The sequence below is a fragment of the Centruroides vittatus genome, unplaced genomic scaffold, assembly GCF_030686945.1.
Source record: "Centruroides vittatus isolate TY-2023 unplaced genomic scaffold, ASM3068694v2 contig_717, whole genome shotgun sequence".
Taxonomy (NCBI): Eukaryota; Metazoa; Arthropoda; class Arachnida; order Scorpiones; family Buthidae; genus Centruroides; species Centruroides vittatus.
This window is the reverse complement of record NW_027122456.1, coordinates 972,570-996,172: the sequence shown is the minus strand read 5'-3', so window position 1 is coordinate 996,172 and position 23,603 is coordinate 972,570. Positions and strand designations below refer to the sequence as shown.

At 31.7% G+C, this 23,603-nt stretch overlaps 1 protein-coding gene across 2 annotated transcripts in view; it reads right to left on the bottom strand.

Moving 5' to 3' along the window:
* Remo (Remoulade) overlaps nt 1-23,603 on the bottom strand; it is a 68,019-nt gene that overhangs the window by 12,301 nt on the left and 32,115 nt on the right. For both annotated transcript variants that reach the window (XM_067276815.1, XM_067276814.1), the window contains 4 exons: nt 22,591-22,662; nt 6,020-6,091; nt 4,247-4,410; nt 2,956-3,323 (listed from right to left, as the gene is read on the bottom strand). In XM_067276815.1, coding sequence (XP_067132916.1) covers nt 2,956-3,323; nt 4,247-4,410; nt 6,020-6,091; nt 22,591-22,662 — 676 coding nt within the window. The remainder of the gene's footprint in view (nt 1-2,955; nt 3,324-4,246; nt 4,411-6,019; nt 6,092-22,590; nt 22,663-23,603) is intronic.

The following is a 23,603-nucleotide window of genomic DNA, read 5'->3' as shown; positions in this document are numbered from 1 at the left end:
CGCTGCAAAAATAACTGTACAGAAACTTGAAAGCTACAACTGGGAAATTTTACCTCATCCACCATATTTGCCAGATATTGCTCCCAGTGATTATTATCTTTTTCGCAGTTTGCAGAATTTTTTAAAAGGAAAAACTTTTGAGGATGAGAACAATGTAAAAAAGGCTATTTCTGAATATTTTGATTCAAAACCGAAATCATTTTACGAAGACGGGATTAAAAAGCTACCATCGAGATGGCAAGAAATTGTACAAAATAATGGTGAATACATTATAGATTGAAATAAAATTTAATTAAAATTTTTTGCTGCTTTTTTTGTAGATAAAAATACGCATGAACTTATGGACTGACCTGATACTAACCTTATAAACCTTAAGTTTGAAGACGCTATGTTGTTTAGTATTTGTTTGACAGCTATCAATAGTGAACGATCTCAGTGAATTTGTAAACATGGGAAAAATTGGTCATCGTTATGTGATACAATACTTTCATTTGAAAGGTCTCAGTCCAACCAGTATTAAAGCTGAGCTTGATTTTACTCTGGGGAGTCTGCTCCATCATTTACAACAATAAAATATTAGGTGGCAGAGTTTAAACGAGACCATACGTGCTGCCAAGACGAACATCGCAGTGGTCGACCAAATGAGGTGACCATGCCAGAAATGGTGAAGATAATCCACAAAATGGTATTGGATGACCGTCAACTCAAAGTGCGAGAGCTAGCAGATATAGTAGGCATTTCAAAAAGTGCTGTAAATCACATTTTGACTAAAAATTTGGACATGAGAAAGCTGTGCACAAGATGGGTGCCACGTTTGCTCATAAGGAACAAAAACAGCATTGTGAGGATGTTTCAATCAAGTGTTTGGCAATGTTTCACAGCAATAAAGCCGAGTTTTTGTGTCGATTCATAACCACGGATGAAACGATGAAATGAAAGGGGAGAATAGGCTCCAAAGAAGGCAAAGACAGTTCCATCTGCTGGCAAGGTCATGGTGTCAGTTTTTTGGGATGTGCATGATATAATTTTCATTAATTATCTTCAAAAGGGAAAAACAATCAACGGCAAGTATTATGCAAACTTATTGCAGCACTCGAGTGATGAAATCAAGAAAAAATGGCCGCATTTGGCGAAAAAGAAAGTGTTGTTTCATCAAGACAACGCACCAGTTCACATATCTGTTATCGCAGTAGCAAAATCAATGAGTTAAAGTTTGAATTGCTTCCTCGTGCACCCAATTCGCCAGATTTAGCCCCCTCGGATTATTTTCACTTTCCAAACTTGAAAAAATGGCTCGGTGGTAAAAGATTTGCCAACAATGAAGGGGTGGAGTCTGCAGTTGATGGCTATTTTGAGAAGCTCGACGGTTCTCACTATAAACAGGGTATCGAATCTATTGAACATCGCTGGGAAAAGTGTACCGAGCTAAAAGGAGACTATGTTGAGAAATAAAGATGTTTTCCCAAATTTTTTGTGTCTTCTTTGTTAGGTCGGGTACTTCTGGGACTACCCCCATAAATACTGGCATCATCCGTCAGTGACACATTTTTCTTCAGATTCTGATGTGGATGGATGGGGTGTGTAGTTTTTTGCCATTTTATAATAGTTAATTTAATCGTATGAGATTTTTTATAACAGATGGTGCCACATGCAATTTTGACTTTTCTGCCAGAAAAGTTATGCAACTCATTGCTGGATTTTTCATATAAGGAAATGAATGAAGAGCACTGACTATTTTATATAATTTGTTGCAAAACTTTAGCAAATTACATTGAACGATTTATTTCAAGTTCTAAGTCAAAAAACCCTATTATTTCTGAAGGAAATTTGAGCAGCTATCGTGCAAACTCAACCTCAATTTGTGAGAGAATGAAAGATCACCCAAAAAGACTGAATTAAGTAATTTTTAATTTAGTCTTTTATTAATTTAATTTATTTTTAAGTTAGTTTTCCTTCAAAAGATTAAAAATAAAATGTTAAAATTCATATTTGAGTGTATAGATTCAATGTTAAGGTTGCAAAAATTTGTTAAAAGTTCAAATGGAATTGTACAAAACAGTCTGGGAATCACAGATGTATATTGTATACCATATAAGTGTAAATCGTGAAGTTGGAAAATCAATGATAACACAATGCGCATATCGTGACATCTGTGCATTTTAATTAAAACGATGGATTTCATGAAAGTCTAATGTGAATTACAATAGAAACACAGCAGTCGTCCACACCTAAACAATACATTGTCAATGAATATTCAAAATGTTTTGGAAGAATCTGACAATAAAATTTAATTTATTGCTTAATTGGTTGAAGCAAAACAATAACTTGGATTAATTGTTATAAATGGTTTAAGAAAAAGAGTTTTGATGAGCCACAACTTTATAATTCTTTTACATTTAAAGAATCATATCAATTAACTAAATAGACAATTAATTTTTATTGATCAATACGATCAATCAAAAAAGTTTAATTAAATACTATTAGGTAAAATTGTAGCCGTGAATCAGGCAGTTGGGAGCTTATCAAAGCTGTAGACCATGCCCACAGGAGTAGAAAAAGTTAAATGAACCAATAGTCTAAGTATTACCCTTTGCAAGATATAACCCCTGAAATTTACCTTCTTAAACATACAATAGGCTTAATGAAATGCACAGCATGATTCTGACTGCATCCCAGTAGTAGTCGGTGCAATAGGGTGTCTCATATTTTGTGAACTTTTAGCCATCTCTAGTAAAGTGGAAAACAACTGATTTTTATCATTGTTTTCAGAAATAGTTCCAGATTTTTTCAATTTTAAATATTACCCATTTTTTGAGGATCTTCAAAATTCTGCACGGGCCAATTTCGGGAGGACTATATCTTGCAAAACTATAACCAAATTTTCTCGGAACTCTTCGTTAAAACACCTAATTACAAATTAAACACGGTAAAAATAATTTATATCGATTAAAATACCTTATTGTCCGACGTCATCATCCTAGAACAGACGCGATTATTCTCGGCTATTACGATAATTTGGATGCTGCGAGATTCGTTTCCCCTCGGCGTTTCGACGTGACATCTCCAAATTCCCGAGTGGTGGGTACGCAGCCGACTGATCGACAATAAACTGCGTAATACGCTCCCGTCCTGAGAAACGTGAGTTTGAACTGCGACGACTCCCAACGGATCCGTAGTTATCGCAAGATCGTCCAACATCCAATTCAATTTAATATTGTCTTCCACGTTAGACACGCGACATTGAAACAGTAAAGTATCTCCCTCGAAAACAAGCTGGTTTACTTTCGGTGATAATTCGAATAATGGAAGTTGAACGGGCCAATCTAAAACAAAAAATTTTGTGCTATTAATTATTTTATTAAAAAAATAAGCTTATTCATATCAGTATTTTATGATTTGCTATTTAAACACTTCACTTTGATTAAAGGTATAACTATGATGGTACAATTACTCAGATAATATTAGGTGTTGAAGCAACCATCTTAAAACTTGCATAAATTTTTAAAATAAAACAGTAATTTAGAAAAGGTTTCTAGAAGAAAAGATCAACCCAGGGTGAGACTTTTATCACAACTTTTGTTAACAGACACTGTGAATTTGAGTCCCATTCTGGGTGCACTACTTGGACTTCTGATGATCTTTATTTTTGGACATACACAATAGACTCTTGATAATCAAACAGAACTAAACATTACAGTGAAGTTTATACATTATCAAAGTTTGAATCGCATGTTGACATTTCATCACTGACAGTGACCAGTTACTGTACTATTTTCATTCCTAAGTAGACGGAAATGGCAAACAAGAGAACTAAAGACTTATTAGCCAGTATTCGTAATAAAGAATGTAAACTAAAGCAACAAGAAAAAATCGGAAATTGTAGAAGAATTTGACATTTCATTGAATACTTTTTCGGGGAGACGATTTTGGATAACTTCAACGAACAACAGAATTGGACAGAACAAACATAAACGTACGTATCCAAATGCCGAAAAGTGCATGCCGAAGTATTTTGTAGTATGCGGTATAGATTTAATATTGCATTCAACAGAAAGAAAATATGAAATATGGTAAGACATATCAGTACCCTAATATATGGCAATGTATGTTAGACCATTTAATTAACAAAAAAACTGAGGATATTTATGTAAATTAACTATATCTGAGAATAAGATGACAAAAAAATGTGTGTTTTTTTTAATTTTTTAAATAATTATAGGTTATGTATTAAGAAAAGAAAACTTACTGCAATGTAGATCTTTTTTGGATAGTTGAGAGATAGACATGCCTCTTAACTTTAGAGGAAACTGGCAAGCAGTCTCCTGTGTTATTCTTACTCCCTTAGATCTTGTCCATTCAATAAACCATTTCAACTGGCAATCACAGATTAATGGATTAGAAGATAGATCACTGAAAAAAGAATATATTGATCAGTTTTTTTTTAATTTAATTTATTAAGAGTAATATAATTAAACGTGATTTCTGAGTTAAACTGTTTTGTATCGCTCTTCCACTCATTCATTTATTCATTAATTGGCATAAAACTTTCGTGTTCAACTTGAAAAAGTGTGTGTATATTATAAAATTTACTCGAGTTATTAAAAATATCCAAGACTTATTACACATTATTGATGTGCAAGATTATATTTTTGGCACTCAAGTCCCACTCTGGATTAGACTTTTCTTCCAGAATATTCTAAATTAAGTTATCTTGTGTTAAATTCAGTAATTAGAATTAATCACTTCAGTCAAATTACACAGTGTTTGTTTATTCAATTAACCAAAGTCTAGCCCAATGATAAGTTCAGCCGTATAAAAATACATATTTAGCGTCAATCCCTACAAAATTTCAGAAATTTTTGACAAAAAGCACAGGAGTTATTAAACTTCAAAGAGGGCGAACAAAATTGTGCCTCCCCCACACACACACTAACATCCATATATACACAGAAATTATCCCCAAATTATTGCGTATTTCTCAACATTGCAAGGTCCCAAGTCCAAAAAATAGAAATTTTGCAGGGTCATTTTTGACCAATCGCCAAACTTTCCCTTTGTCGTATGTACCAGCCGGGAAAGTAAAAACTGTATTTTGGTAAATGTCTTTATTGAAAAAAGAGAACGGGAAACGTACTTTTATGACTCGTAAGTTTAATCTTTCTGTCATATCAAGCTGCATTAGAAGTCACAAACAGTCACAGGTTTAGGATTGTTATATGTCAAAACCACAAAATTGGAACATTTTAAGTTAGGTAGTATTTTGTAAAATATGACAGATAAGCAGTAAGGTACTCTGGAAAATAAGTGAATAATTCTAATTATACTAATTTCATTGAATTATCAATTATTTGTTGAGCCAATCATACAGTACTGGTGACTTATTTCATGTTAGAAAACTTGACTACCCCATTGTAGACATGGTCAAACCAATGATGGATATGATTAGAAATAAAGATCCTCTTTGTGCCCACAAGGCAGAAAGAGTTAAAAATACAAAAAACAAGCTAGTTCGTGGCAGACATAACCGTCAATGATTGGACAAAGCCATCGCACAGCCTACACAGGGCCGATAGAATATAATCTGTGCACCACAGATTAAGGACAAGTGGCTTATACATGCACAACACCTGCAGACTTCTACTGCCTACAATTCTTATTCAATTGTTTTTAATAAAAACTGGAATAATTTCACATATAAATGAACAAATTGGAATGTTTTGGGAAAACTTTTCAATTGGGAACGTGTTCCAAATTTGCAAAATCCAAAAAATTATGACATGGCAACACTATGCAGTTCCCCATCCCCGGTCTAATGTGTACCATACGTCTCATGTTTGTTTTGAAATTCACAATATAATTATGAGTTTCAAAACAAACGTAAAACAATTTCAAAATATTAGCTCTTAGAATATAAAAATATTTACACTAGATACAAATATATTCACAAAGAAATGTTTATAATATTTAAAAGTAGTTTGTAAACTGATTTAAGTAAATAAATGATAATAATATGACTTACATTGTTTTTAAAGAAATCATGTAATTAAATACACCTTTTGGTAATCTGCTAATTGCATTATGCTCCAAAATTCTGAAAGAAAAATGATAAAATATTTTAATACCAGAAGTAAGAAAAATAATTTTTAATCTTAATGAGAAGAATGTTTTAATATGTTATAATCAGGGTACATCGGTAGTTTTACAGGACAGTGAAGTGCTGTAGCATGCTTCAAACAAAGCTCCAAGCATGCGTCGGCATCGACGAGGTCGACCACAAGATGGAAGATTGTTCAAAAACCGGTTGTTGATATATAATTCGTGTAAACCGGGGCTTCTTAAACCATGAGTCATGACCACAAATGGTAAATATTTTGTAGATATAGCTTATATTATATACGATTTCATATATTGGACCCTGTAAAGAACCACTATGGGCCCTTGGATCCGAGAAAAAATCCCCAGCTTCCTCCCCTCTCGATGTAAATGAACAATATATAAAACTCAGTAGAGCTATTCTAGCACAATTCCGGCAAGAGTTAATTCTAACCAAGCGGCAAGAGTTAATTCTAACATGCTTACAGACTAGTAGACTTGGTAGAGAATGGGAAATCAAGCTAGAATTTTCTCTATAGCATACATGTAGCTTTACATTAGGATATTGGATAGATAAAGTATAAAGTATAAAAACGATTCATAAAGCATAATTGTTTTTATACTTTACGAAACAGAATATAGCTCAATACAAGTTTGAATAACGTTACAATAACATATAGAAGTCAATAATAAATGTCGCCTCGTTATTTTAATTTCCGGCAAAGAGAATTCCGTTTAGCTTGATCACGAAAGAAAAATATCAATTGGGTCAAGGAAGCACAAACAGCTAGCCGACTGCATTAAGATGAATGTTTATGTTTTCAATATATCCCAAAAGAATGGAATATAAAATATTTATGACAAGTTGAATATCATGGACTATAAATCAATCTTAACTTCCGTACCATTCCAGCTATATAACGCAAGTTCATCCCAAAACAATTTATTCAATTCTGTTGGATAATAAATTTGAATTGCTGTGAATTCTCTTCACCTTTCTGTTCACTAATAAATTTGAATATTGACTTCTCTATGTCTTTTAAATAAAAAAAGATGTAGAGAATTCAATGCACAATTGCTATTTTACTATTTTTAGATATTTATTTAAAGATCAAAACAAGAATACTTGTTCCAATCTTCAAAGTTAGTAACATTTTTTGTAAACAGAAAGATCTTTATTGATGATTACACAAAAATATAATATCTTCTAGGTTTAAAAAGTCATCATATTCAATAAATAGTATGTAATCTAAAGAAGTTATTCTCAAAATGTGATTTGTTGTGGCTGTACATCATATTACCGTATCTTCCGGCATATAACACGACTTTTTAACCCAGGAAAATCTTCTCAAAAGTTGGGGGTCATCTTATACGCCGGGTGTCGTCTTATAGGGCAAGTATATCCCAAACTCTATATTTTAACTGTAAAAGTCAGGGGTCGTCTTACATGCCAGAAAATACAGTATATTTTAAGTTTAGTTCGTAGTCTTTAGCATATTTCCTTTGTTCTTTCCACCTTCTAAAACCTTCTAATATTCTTAATTACGCTTCCTCCTTGGAGAGGAGGACCACTTTCTGGAATCGTCAAACAACGAATGCAAAGTTTCTTGGGGCACACGTGGGGAGAGACTTTTGTCTGCTCTTCATAGAGTGAGGACAAACGGGAGAATAGGAAGAATTGTCGAGTACCCGAGAGACGGGTAAAGCCGATTAGGAAGAAGAAAGACTCTCGAACTTAAACCAGAATTATGATGGTAAAGTCGACATCTCAACCTGACGAGTTTTGAGCTCAGACAGACGAATGACGACTTGAACTAGAAAATTTAGAGAAATTCTCTTAGACTGAGGAAAGGTGAACGTAAGTGCAATTTGTGCCCTAGGAAGTTTTCACATGGCCCTTCACAACAACAACAAGATGTTTGTACAACCCAAGTTCTTTATTTTATTCTTTCAGCCATCTTTGATACTTCTTGCACCTACCATGTTTTCAATCTTCCTTTAGTATAAGTTAGTTTTAAGGATTAGTTATAAGGAAATTTTTGGGTAATAAGTATTCTCAGGTTTTTTGTATGCATCGTGATACTAATCGTATGATCGTAATTATCCAGCTGATGACTGTCTTTTGGGTTACTGCCAGAGTATTCATCCTAGTGGTGGCATCCACTACCAATCCTGTACATAGTTATGATAAAATAAATTCTGTTTTTAACATCTACTGCATGTGTTTCTTTTTCTTGGGTGTTTGCTTTAGTGGGTTAACAAACAATCCTTTTATATTTCACACTGTGGACCACTGATGGGTCTGCAGACTGGCCTAATCATTTTCTAAAACACAATTCCAAGCTGTTTAGCCAAAGAAAATAACATTTTTATTCATCACTTATCTTTTAAGCTAGGTGAACACTGTAGACTTTTCAGTTAAATTTCTCTAGCTATGCTCTCTACATACTGTGGACAGAGACTGCTTTAGCTAGACTTTATCTCGGCTCTCACTAAAGTGATAGCAGTCTAGCTACAGTCATGGTGCAAATGACACATCGCACGCTTGTCTAGACTGCTCCAGCTCTGTTTGTTCAAAATAGATTTTCATACACTTGGTGGAATTTCGTTCGGCATGTGTACTAAAATGTCAAATGAAAGAAAATATCACAAGTGAAGCAGAGAGAATATTAATGTGCTATTAATTCAACAATATGAAAATATACATAAATATAAGCAGAGAAGAGCCTATAAAAGAAGGTTAACACCAGCAATGTTGATGGTATTCTAGTGACTGTGAAGACTTCAAAAGTTCTTATTTTTGTGCATGTCTTCAATGGTGTATGTTTTCTATATTTTTTAAACATGAAAGTTTCATTAAAAGAGTACTGTGAGATGGACAAAAAACTAGGACCTTAAAATAATAGATAAATTTTTAAATATTTCTGAAACAGAAATTACCCAAAAACGGCACAAAATGTCAATTAAACACAGAGTTAAGAAAATTAAATGGATATTATCTTAATTTTTTCTTTTGGTTCATTAATACAATAGTAACTGTAATAGTTACTTATCTTGTTCATTGCATGTTCTTGTTATACATTGCATGATTTTGTCATGTCCCGAAAGAATTGAATTAGAGCCAGAAGGTAAGGAGCAATCCTCGTTTGGCACCCGACGGATGCAGACGGGTGAACTTTGCACTTGCCGCCACAAAAGAGGCTATCCTCATATCTGCAGGCCACAGAAGACAATCCTTGCACTAGCCAAGTATGGAGAGACAATCCAGGAAGAAAGCAATCGATGGCAATTGCTTTGTTCTTGTGTTTTGTTCTCAGCTTTCATGCATATTTTCTGTTAGGCACACATAATACTGTTTTTATTTTTGATTCTTAGGCCTAAATTCTGTTTGGTGCGCTCATCACATCAGAGAGAATGGACGTTGTCACTGTAATTAATACCTTTGTTTATTGAAAACAAAGTCATGGAAAGTGTACATGAACAATATAAAAATCTCAGTAGAGCTATTCTAGCACCATTTGGCAAGAGTTAATTCTAACATAGTGTACACATGGTTACAGACATAGTGTACCATGGTTACTTTCAGATATATCAAAATATAAGAATATTATATACAGTGCCGTAACTGGGACGGTGCCAGCAGTGCCCAGGCACAGGGCGTAGACCCTGTGGGGTGCAGAAATGACCTGGACCAAGTTTTGGGTTGTGGCTGTACGCCATGTATTTGTATATAATTTATATATTTTATTTTTAGTTTTATTTCGCTTTATGTGCTTTTCTCCCCTTTCTTTTCTTTATCTATTGTCTTCCCTCTTTGGAATGTCTTCGAAATTCCTCTTCTTTTATGGCTATCGGATATCCCCTAAGACAAAGAAAGGGTGCGCGAGCCCTGAGGGGATGAGTACGAGACTAGAGGGCAGGAGGGTTGTGAACCGGAGACAGTCGAAATTCGGACTTGAGAGAGAAAGGAAGGAGACCAGCTTCTGGTGCATTGTTGGCAGCGTGCAGAAGAAAGAAAGGTAGAGCTTCAGAGACTGAATAAGGATCTCTGTGATAGATTCGAGGAGTTAACGGTAAATTATCGAATCCAAACTGTCGATGAGTCATTGAACTGAAAGAAACAAAGGAAATACCCTCGTTCCTTTGTGTAAAACCTTTGCTACGGACATTACAAAGAAAAAGGCCGTTTTCCAAAGATCTCAAGAACCAACACTGGGTATCCCCTATCTAATTTCTTACTTTTCCTTCCTGTCCCCTATTCTCCTACTATAGTTTAATATTAGTCTTAGTTTTTATCTTTATTCGTATTTTTGATAGTTTAATAATTAGTGTAAGATTAATTTTAATTATTTCTCTTTTGTCGCATAACATATATATTCGGGATTTTGTATGTACAGTACCACCGTGTTCTTTCATACGATTGTTTCCATCTGTTGGGATAGAAAATATTCTGGCATCCTAGAAAAGAACCTGTAGATATTTTTTTGCCGTAATTAAAGTTTTCGCTTCGTTTTTTTTTGTTACACATGTTTTTCTTTTGACCAAAGAAAAAAAAAAAGGCATATTTTCACAGGGTCATAGTTTTGGGGTGTAGTTACAGATGCTCGCATCGGGCGCGTAAAAGGTTAGTTACGGCACTGATTATATATAAAGGAATGAACTGCCTGAACGTTGAGAATATCTTCTAAGTTTTTAATAAGAAATAGTGTCAATTACAGGGCCATCAAGAGCAAGCTCTTTAAGCACTTTAGTGAGTTTCTATAGCTCTTTAGTAAATGCAATTGTCATATTTTTGAACAAACAATATATGTAAGATGTTTCTTTATTAATAAGAAGCAGTCTTAAACAATTTTACTTTTTGTTTGTAAAAATAACATTAAGTTTTAAGGGTAGAAACCACTATAGACCCTTAAGTTTTCCCTGGGGCTGGGGAAAAACTCCCCAGCTTCCCTCCTCTCTAAATGGACCTGGTCAATTATATTAATTTCATCAAAACAATAAATATCATCTTGGAAAAACTATAATATAATTAAAACTAGTTACCATACACGTAAATTTACGAGTTATAATTACATTTCAATAAACAATCGTCGTCGAGTATTTGAAAATAACGGTAAATATATAAAGAGGAAAATATTCGTGACAATTATACGAAGAGATTCTCTCTATAACACAGTTACAAATGCCAAAACTAAATATTACTATTTTAATTTACAGCTTGTATGACATTAGTTTAATTATAATTAAGTATTTTAGCAAAATTATTATAAAATTGACCTGATTTAAGTTGATATTTTAATAAATATCATCATCTGACACATACTCTTTTCATATTGGTGAATTAAATCTTATAAAGATATTTTATTCAGATAAAGGGATGTTGCAAGGAAAAATGCAACCTATAACCTAACCGACATTCATCATTTAATACAAGAATCAATACCTTCGATTTGCGGAGGAAAAAAAGACGTAACGAGCATCACTCAAACCGGAAAAAAGTTTAGACAAGTGGGAGTATCTTCCGAGCGATGTCATTCAACTAATTTTAGGAATTAATTTTGACAGCATCATCATTGATTTCAATAAATTCTTTAGGAGTAAAGAATTATAAATGACTAGAAGTGATAAAAACAATATTGAAAGTAACACTTCTTTCTTTATATATCAAAAATTTAATATATTTTTTACAAACAATAAATTCTTAATTTTATTTTATATCAATAAAGTACTTTCTATTGGTCCTTATGGATCTAAATTATTACGCTTCTAATTTGCTATATATAAGTTTAGCTAATGTCTTTTTAATAAATACGTCTCTTAATTTTTAACTTATTAAAAATAGAGGTTAATGTTACCTATGGTTCCAAAATGGTGGCTTGTCTCTGATTCCAGCAAATAGAAAGAAACAGTGGGGATGCACGTTCTAACCTAACCTAATCTATTCTAATAAATTACCATAATTATTACCAATAAAATTATTAGAATAAATTAGGTTAGGTTAGAACGTGCGTCCCCACTGTTTCCTTTCTTCTATTTGATGGAATCGGAGACGGGCCGCCATTTTGGAACCATAGGTAACATTAACCAAAATAGAATATAGAAATGAATTCATTTACATCTCTTCTAATATTATTTAAAACTTTTCATGCTATAAATGACGATTAAACAGCACATAGATTACACAATTACTTAGAAATGAGTTTAATATGTATTAATATTCACTAAAACATTATTCATGTTATATTGCTTTAATTCAACATATTTTGTAACTTGCATTGTGTCCTTTCGTGTTTTTTCATTATTTACTAGATTCATTTCATTTATATGATTAGTTAGTTAGTTAATTAGGTTTTCCTGTGCCGCCAGACACGCTAGGAAGCAACTGCTCTCCAATTTTGATTGCTCCTAACGGTCTCTATCTTTTTGTACATTTACTATTGATGTTTTTAAATGGTCTTCTCTTTCTAGGTAATACTATTTGCATTGTAACACTGTAATCATAGATGATACCTACTCTGGATTACAATTATATGTACTAAATTACTGTTGCGAATGTTTCCGTCTAATTTGACGTTTACCTAAACAGCTTGTACAGCTGGATACTGGTTTTAAATAAACACTAACACCAAACTCTAGCAGTAAAGAAAAAAAAACACTTAATAGGCAAATGAATGTTTTTGCCTGTTTTAAATGGTCATCCCAAGGTTTCAGCTTAATAAATTCAAATGGTGATTATAATTAGAACACAATTTTTAAATAAAAGAAACGTTAATTTAATTGAATGTAACGGTGTGTGTGATGAATGACATGCGTTAATTCAAATAAATAAGTTAATTATTAAAAATCATAAGTTTGGAAGCTTTCATCTCCTTAACAACACAGACAATAATTTATTTGAATTAACACATGTTGGCCATCCATTATGTACTCTGTTGCATCCAATAAAATTTATGTTTGTTTTAAAAGTTGTATTCTAATTACAATTGCCATTCAAATTTACTACATTTAAACCCGAGGATTGTGGTTTAAAACAGTTGAAAACATTTGTTTGCCTATTAAAGTGTTTTCTGGTGCTAATGTGTTTATTTAACACTAGTAGAGTCGAACTTTATAGACTCTTCTCGGCCCATACTTACATACAGTACATTGTTTAAAAGAAATGTTTTATGTTTATTTTACAAAAAAACTTCTACAAATATCTGACATCACAGGAACTTTTAAACAATTTGAATAACTATACCGTTTGTGACTCTGCTAGTGTTAAAAGGTTGTATTATTCATTTCAACAATGTATTATTATTCCTGAGGTTATTATTAATGAAATGGAACACTGTTAAATAAATATGGATTATTGAATGAAAAGTTAGATTATTTTCAATTCTGTTTAAGAAGTTTTTTAAATTGGTCCTTGAAAAACTTTCTAACCAAGTTTTACTGTATAACTAGGGTTGCCAACTTTCCGAATAACAAATTTCAAACACAAATATTTTTACTCTTTCCACTCTGTGGGCACTAAGAGTAGAGTTACGCATAAGAATAGGGTTACCCAATCCTAAACATTTACTCTAACTATTAATAAAAAATCTAAGACATAGAAAAGAATGAAATTTAGTGTTATTAAGATATATAATTTAATTGTTTTTCATAATTTGATCTCTTATAAATGTTTAAGATGAAAAGGTCAAAATGAAATACCAAAACACAGATTACAGAAAGAAACTACATATATTTTTAGTATTGGTAATGCTCAATCTCACTTTTTCCATAATAAGGGTACAGCATTTGTTAATATTGCTAATTTTTCATTTCTTTCTGATCACAGTGCATAAATATCAATTTTTTTAATCTAAGAATGTTATCAGAATATACTGTCACGAACAAAAACCTTTTTTATCAGTGTTGTATTCGGTAGAAACACACTAACGTTTTCGGCCTCCACTGAGGCCTTCAGGTTGAGAACTAAATGCCATCCCCCTTCAGACTGCCAGAACGATGCTGCCCAAGTTATAAACATAGTACGTGTCGCATGTAAATAAAAAAGGTTTTTGTTCGTGACAGTGTATTACTCTCTACAATGTTAACGGTTAGAAGACATTTATTTTATGTTATCAGAATAAACACTGCAAATTTACATAAGACGTACACTTCTGTTAATATGTATTAAGTACAAAAGGTTATATTTTAAAAAAGACTTAAAAACTTCTTAAAATAACAAGAAATTATCCTTCTGTCTTTACAATTTACAAAGAGAAATATTTGAAACCGAATAATCTTAAAAAATTAGATTTTACATAGACTACAACTTTATTCTAAAAGGAACCATCTTTATTAGTTTAATACTACCTCCATTGCATTTCACTCTGACTATAACAGAGCTTCTTCGGTGGACATAACGTCGCAATCCATAGCAATGTTTGCTTCACAAACAGCACGATTTCGATAACAAACTATCTCGTATGAAAATGTATTTATACCCCTAACTACATTATCCCAGCATGCATCTACACTTGTGCGAGTATCTAAATTAATAACATTTTTCAGCATAACAATTGCATAGTGTTCTTAATAATAATAAAACTAATAAGAAGATTAGTTTTAAATATTTCTCCTCGTAAATCAGTAAACACTGAGAAGGATAATTTCTCATTATTATAAGTGTGATAAATGTTATAAGTCTATTCCAGACCATTTAATTGAAACCAATTTAAATACTATTTAGACTTATATCCTTCTGCAAATAATGTATGTATCTAAGTGTTATGTGTAATTTAGATTTAAAGCATCTTTTCAAAAGGGAAAATCCTTTCATTTTTTATTCTTCTTTTGATGCTGATACAATTGTATTTTCATCCTTTTATTGAACAGGAGACAGGTCTTTTAGGATTTCCAAGCATTCAGATATCCCAGTTACATTATAAAATGTCTCTGTTATTGGCTGTTGACTTGTAAATCTTGATTTCTAAAAATTGAACTGAGAAATTTTAGATTCTTTTTTTAGGAACTAGAGAAGAATTCTAAAAATATCATTCAAAGTTTTCATTCCATTTTCCCTTAGAATTACCCTCATTCCATTTATAATACAAAACATCTTATAAGCAGACATAAACATTATAATAAACCTGTGTAAGTAGTAAATAATTTCTGAATCAAAATGACAAATTTATTGAAAATTGTTAATAAATTAATTAATTTAATATGTAGATTAAAGACAGTGCTCCCAAAACAAACATATCCCCATAAAATCACAAGGAAAACAAATAATTATGGTATGTTTATTTACGTACCATAATTACACTTCATAAACTGAACGAGTTTTACGAATAAAGGTGAATTTTTTGCCGAAATTTTTTTAAATTTGACAAAAGCAGACAATTTTAAATCAATGCCAAAGTCCTCCAATCGACTTCAAGGCTAAGCATTATTCTGGTAACTTAGCGTTACCTTACCAGAGAACCGTTTAAACATTTACGATAATTTTAAATAAAATTGTAATTATCCAACAACGTTCGGTGCTATTAAACAGAAAAGAACCTAAATGCAGCAAAGTATGCATATACAAACTCAAATGGCAAGCACAATTTCATCTTTGACAAAGAACATACATAATATAAATAGAAATTCCGAAGTGGAGACAATCAACTTGATTCAGTCGCCATGAAAATTTCAGAAAAATACTTTTATATTTTTTATTTCCATCCACAGTTAGGCCAGGAACACACATGTGTAAAAATCGGCGTAAAATCGAGCATAAAACAGAAAGCGTAAAAATTTTTCTGAAATTTTGGCTGAAACAGAACTGAAAAAAGAGTAGAGCATGTCTCTACTTTTTACGGCGTAAAATTTTTACGCCAAAATTCCTCCAATAAAGAGAAGTCTTTTCTGCGACGTCAAAGTAGACACGTGGTTTTTATTCTAACAATGGCGACAATGAGGGTCAACCCTATAATTGTGACTATCTCGAAAAAACGAAAAATAAATGAAATATGGGGGTTTATCGAATCCGTTAGACCACATCAGTGTCATGTATAAAGACACTGTATTTAAACAACGTTTATGGATGGCTATAGGTGCAAAATTTCAAATAACAGGTAGGTCTAGTAGAATCGATATATAGGCCTTATATATAGTATTACATCACACGTTCTTTATTTGAATTCGGAATACAAGTCTATTAATTTAAATTTTCTATATTATAGCAGAGGAAGCGGAGAAAAAATGGAAGGTACAAAGGGATAGATATATGAGAGGAAAAAATTAATAAAATTAGCAGGGTTAGTGGCAGTGGTGTTTCCTATTCGGCCAGAATTTTTACGTATGTGTGTTCTGGCATAAAAGCGTAAAACAAAAACTGAACTGAAAGCTGATTTCTGATTCAGTTTTCTGCCACACAATTTTACACATGTGTGTTCTTGGCCTTAAGCTTTATTTTATGTATATGTGTTCCTGGTGATATTTTTAACAAGTAAAACTAACAAACTTAATTATTTATTATGTAGGAGAAAGAGAAGTCTATTTGAATTAGAGATTTCTACATTTCTTACAAAGGAGAGGTATAGCACATTAACAATAAAGAGACTATTCATCATATATGATATTCTTACCAAACAATTGAATTATTAGTGCTGTATCAAACAACAACAAAATCCTCTTATTGCTTTAGAATAAAAAGAGTTCAAAAAGTTTAAAATATAACAATATTTTATTATTTATTTATTTTAAATTAATATAGGTAATATCCAATGGACAAGAAAGAACTGCCCCTCAAATAACAAACCCTTGGATAAAAGCAAAACAGCAAGAACATAAAACATACAAATACGATAAAACAGTGAGAATATATTTAAATACATACAAACTTATGATGTTAAAAAGTGCAAGAGATAAAAATATAAAATAAAATTATCTAATAAAATTCATAAGAAACGGTTAATGTTACCTTAGGTGCCAAGATGGCGGCTTGTCTCTTATTTCAGCAAGGAAACAGTGGGACGCACGTTCTAACCTAACCTAACCTATTCTAATAATTCGGTTGCTAATAATTATGGTAATTCATTAGAATAGGTTAGGTTAGGTTAGAATGTGCGTCCCACTGTTTCCTTGCTGAAATCGGAGACGAGCCACCATCTTGGCACCTAGGGTAACATTAACCTAAGAAACATATATACAATACAATAAAATAAAAAAAAACATTGATAAAAGCAAGAGAATGTAAGGTAATATATGCAATACATACAAAAAAATTAAATGTATACAATACAATAAAATAAAACATATTTGCAACACAACAACAACAGATGAACAATCAGCAAGAATACATAAAATTCTTGCATGCTTTCTCAAAACGAAGAAAGTATAAAGGAGGTCTTCCAGGTCAACCTATTGACGTAACTACATGTATAAAGAAAGAGCACAGAGCTATATCTAATCAACACTTTTGAACGAAAGGCAGAATTTTTAAGGAATACGAAGGCAAACACTTTAAGGAGATAAAAGACCATTACAGTTGTATAAATAAGGAAATCCCAGTCTAGTCTGAGCCAAGTTGGCAGAATTAATGTAAATCAAATTAGAAAGCTTATTAAAAAGTAATAACACTTTAAGTTCATTGTTTACTAAGTTTAACAGGTATGGAGTAGCAGATCAACTAATCAAAGTTGCATATAAATAAATGAAAACAATATAAAACTTTGTGTGAGGCTTGCTTGCACACACAAAGGCTTGTTTGCTGCGCATGATATTTAGTAATATCTGTATTTTATGCAATCATATGTTAAAATTTTTCTGTTCTTATGCAAAGAACAGAGTAGAATGGGCATTGCAAATATTTTCACTATATGTATGTATATATATATGTGAACATAGATAGGAGGGAATCAAATGGGTGTGGACCCCTCCCATAGCCAAGCATGTTGAAACTTAGTTCCATATGATACTTTAAATATTAAATTAGTTTCAAGAATTCAATGACATAATGATTGCATTCTTGAGAATAATTTAAAGTAATATCCATGGGAAATGTTACTAAAACTAATGTGCATGGACAAGTGGCATTTTTTTTCTCTTTGTTAACTTTGGGCCTTGAAAAAATTTTGCTTACATTCCCAATATAGTTATTTATTTACCAGTATTTTATTATAGGATCAAATTGATTTTTATAAAAATATATAACACAGATAAATAAATACAGTAAGAAGAAAACTGAAGAAAAAAATCAAAAATCATATGATGGTAATTTGTACAAAGAAATTAAATTAAACTTGAATTTTAAATTAAAATCAAGCATGATCCATTCCAGTAAGAAACCATTCAATACACTATGAGTTACAATAAATACTATGTGTATATTCCACTAAGCATCCAACAGTACATCAGTGAACTGCAATATACTAAAATGTATTCCAACATTCACTAACGAGTTCATCAGGGCAGTGTCCGATGCACATCACACACTCGTTGGGCCATAAATACAATGAGCTCTGATGAAGCAGTATGGCCAACTCTAATAATATTATCATTTTTGCTACTCATCTGTATTAATCTGGTTATTTTGACAAAATAAGTCTGCAAATTCCAATATAGACCTGTTTGTTTCTGCCATGTTGTTAGGTTGCCAGACATTCCAGTAAATGCTTATTAAACTATCTATCAGTACATTGGTTATGGCTGAGACTGATACATACTGGAATGTACCCTAAATCACTAACCGAATTAATTGTTTTTTCCAAAATTCAACACTCATTATCTTAGTATAATAAGTTAAATTAAAACAGCTTCAACTTTATCATTTAAATTTTCCTGCTTTTCCAAGCTTGGAATGAATGTTTATTATTAATTAATTTAATCTGTTAAAAATAAGTTTACATATACAATAATGTAACGGACAAGAGTTAATACAACAAAAGAATTAAGACATCAACAGGACACAAAGAGAACAAGGTTATGATGATTCATATTTTCTCTTTTCCAGCAATATTAGCTACATTTCACATGTAAAAAACAGTAACAGTAAAGTTTATGTAACAAAAGCAAAAGTCACTGCTGCACTAAGTTGGAGGCTATTTTAATTTTTTAGGGGGCTTAGCTGCCTCATAACCCACTGTAGCTATGGCACTAATTAAATGCAGTAGAGTCCCGAAAACGCGGCCTAATGTGGACCAAAGGGTGGCCGAGTTTGTGAAAATGTCGGGTTATCGGGAATGGGATTAAAAAAGAATAAGTACGAATGTTTCATCAGAAAATACTGTACTGTACTTGTGTGTATTGTTTGCTTGAGAATACAACAGAAATATACTGCCCAAATACCCTCAAACAAAGGAAAAATACATACTTATGAAGGCATAGAGCCTTTACTACATGAAAATGAAAATGAGTGAATTCACAGTCGTTCACATCGAGTTACACAACGGGATTAAGAAATCGACTAATCCTGGCAAAGGCTGCAGGTAGACTGAATGGCTGAGCGCACGCCGGCGCCAGACATGTGGTGGAGACGGGGAGTGTGGTCGAGTTATCCAGACTGCTGGGTTATCGAGTGCCGAGTTTTCGGGACTCTACTTATTTCTAAATTCTCGTTTAAACTTGCACTTAAACTGTTAAAACAAAACATTCGCTTCCATCATCACGAAGTTATCCTTCAGGTCTCAGAACCTGTTCTACCGCAGCTCAAGATGCTCTTGATCCTTCCATCTTTTTTTCAAATCAGATTGCCACTATTCTGTTTCCCTTTGGTAAATATTACAATGCTAACTTGGTCAGCTGATAATCATCCATACAGATTTTTTCTGTTAGATTTTAATATTGTCCACTATATTAATCCCTAATTTGGTTCCGATATCTATGTTTAATGACAGTCTAATTTATGCTGTCCTAACAAGGATTTCCAAAATCTTGTGTGGCTAGCTAACCTTTTGGATATTCCAAGTTGCTCAAACAAGATTTCTGAGATTCCTGTTCTTTTTAATAATGTAAAAATTTTACAAAATAATGAAATATTGTTTATATTTGAAACAAAAGAAAATTGAAATATATTAAGTCAACAAACATTTTTCTTAAATTTATCTTTGTATACTAGTACATTTATCAATTAACAGGACTTATTATACTGGAAAATTATGGATGCAGATATTTAGTCTTACAGATCAGAAATAATATATTTAATTTAGTATCTGTATATTTTTCTGATCTGTAAGACTAAATATCTGCATCCATAATTTTCCAGTATAATAAGTCCTGTTAATTGATAAATGTACTAGTATACAAAGATAAATTTAAGCTATGATAAAGGACACAAAGGGATAATAATTGAATTAAACATTTTTCTTATTTAACTTTTATTTCTGCTTCTTTATCAATTCAAGTTGCTGAAAATTTAACAAAATATATTTTAGTACTAAACAAATAACTAAATATTTCTAAAATTTTATGGAATATTTTAAGCAGGACTATGGAGCTGTAGACTGAACCTCTAACTCAGACTCCTGTCTTTAAATCTTAATTTAAAATATACTTGATTATATTAAAAATGGCATTTCATCACAGTGGCATAGCGAACATAACTGGCGCCCGGGGCACGACACTTTATTGGCGCCCCTCCCCTTCCAGAAACACATACAGTTTGTTTTGGAGACCATTTGGGCACCCCTCTGCAAGTAGTGCCCAGGGCATGATACACCCCTTGCCCCCCTCGCTATTCCACTGTTCATCACTATCAAGTGAATCATCAGACATTCCTATCAAAACCACTGAAAATACTTTCTCACAGTGTTTTCCATTATCACCACTATCATCTTCAACTACACAATACATAAAGTCTATCCTTTTCCGTCTGTGGTTGTAGTAAAATATTAAAATACACTAGATTTAACCCGAGTCTTCTTACCCATCTTACGTGAGTCTTTTGGCAATAAAAACTGAGAATTAGCTAACACATAATATATTCAAATACAAATTTCTGAAATGAGAATCAATAGTAATTAGTGATAGGCAAAGAAAGAGCATGAAGTGGGGGAATCATCATAAAATAAGATCTTGCGATGCAGGAGGGTCCTATAATATAAGGCAATATTTTTACATATCTATTAGGAGCTTACTATAAAAATACGTGATAATAAAACAGGTGTCGGAGTCGGTCCATTTTTAACGACTCCGACTCCTAGCAACAAATTTGCTTCCGACTCCAACTCTACATCCCTAATTTTAATGCTAGTATTTAATTAATTCATTACATAATTTGGATTTTATATAATAAATTACCGTAATTTCCTGCATATAATCTGCACCCGCTTTCAAATTAACTTTTAAACACAGATAACTACAGGTTATTTGCAGGAAATTATTGTAATCATTTTCTATCCCTATGAATGCTCGAAGAATCCAGCAGCATTTAATTATTGTGTTAATTTAAAAATTTCTAGTTTATTTGGTTTATATTTTTAAAACATATTTTGATACTTTTTATAAAATATATGATTTGTAAAACAAAATAAAATAGAGTTTTAAAAACAGGATATGTTTAACTATAAAGGCATACATTTTTTTTTTACTCTTTCTATACTGTAGGCACTAAGAGGCCCACAAGGGCTGATGGCGAGAGATGCGAACCAATGCATCCAAGACAAACAATCCCTTGAAAATCTGTGGGGTTTTTCAACCTCTCGGATTCGGTCTCGAGTCCCCGGAGAGGTAGGACGATCGTTTAGAATGACTTTTTTTGCAGATTAAATGATTCGAAACACTTTTACACGAAGGCGGAATTGAAATTAAACTATCCAGAACAATTATAATATAATAAAAGTTTTGAAATTATAAATATGTAAGAGTAGGATATTAAAAAAAGTATGATTTATTTATTAGCACAGTACAAAGTTTTGTTAACTTTTATCATTAGATACTTAGTCAATAAGCTAAAATAAATAGTCATTTATTTCCTTTCAAGTAATCTTGCTGCAAAATTAGGCAAATAAATGCTGACACTTTAAAAATCAACAGCAACTAGATTAAACACTTCATTGCTAATAAATGTGGAACTGTATTTTTAGATAGCAATTTATTTATAGAAAGTTTTCCAGAAAAATGCCAGAAGGGATGGATATAGCGACTTCTAATGGTTTTTTTTCATTGTAAACTTACAAAGCGTATAAAATATTTAATCAAACTGTATGAAGAATTTTATATACCTTATTCATAAGCATTATTAAATCATTTAATAGTCTATCACAATAAATTTAATGCTAAAAAATAAATAAATAAAATAATGTTTATATTTTTATTAAAAGTCCATACTTTTAGAGGAGAAAAAGGATTTCTTATAAACAATTCCTTACCATGACAATATAAGAAACACAGTGATACCATTATAATATATTAATATTAGATGTATATGGCAATATATTTAATATTAAATGAGAAAAAAAATCATAAAATATCATCTCGTTTATCTCATCTTACTAAGGTAAGTTAATGTATTAGAAATAAATGTTTTAATTTAAGTGAACTTACAGTCGCTGTAACGAAGTTAAACTCTCGAACATTCTGGCCGACAAACTGGCCAATTTATTATGAGATAAATCACTGTAAATAAATAATTTTATTATTACATCTTATATATTTTTATAATTGCTAAATAAATAATTCATTTTATATTAACGTTCTAACTGAAAAACTCAATCAATGCAAAGAGCTCATCAAATATTTAGTATGTTATTTGTGACTTTTAAATCATTAATATGTGATAAAAGTGATAAAAATTATTCTTAAAATATTATTTAATTAATACTGGTACTGTGTTTATTGTAGATTCAAATTAAAACTATTGATTATTTGACAGTGTTTATGCTTAATTACACTTATTAATTTTGGATACATGTGCATTTTCTGTTGAATGAACATTTAGGATGGCTGAGAAAATCCCGGTTATGATCTAGACGTTATGCAATATACGTTACGGGAAGTAAAAAACTTTTTATGTGACTTAAATGCTGTTTTTGATTCATTATTTATTTTTATTTTATTCATAACTTGCAAGTAAATTTAATTATAAATTACCTCGAAACAAAAAAACTATTAAAAAAAATTTCAGAATGTAACTTTGCATAGTCATTTTCCTCCCTATCATTAATATTGACTTATCCGGACAATGCCCGAAACATGTGCAGTTATTGATCTTCCAAACTTCATCGTTTTCCTGTGATGTGAGTTACGTAGGATACTTTATATATCAATTATAACTGGTTTCGTACGTCGTTTATCGAAGTATATACTCAACGTGAATCGTAAGCACAAACGGATCTTTTTTACGCTATTATAACAAACAATTCCTTGTATTAAATCATTATTTTGGAAGTTATTTGCTTGCACTTTTAAGTTTGAAATCAATTCAGAGAACTCATTTTGTTTAGATATTTATTTAAATTGTTTAATAGCATCCTTGTTATTTTTATCTTAATATCTTTCCTTCATTTCTTACAAAAGTGTGTGAGCCATTCATTTGTATATATATGCAACTGTATAAC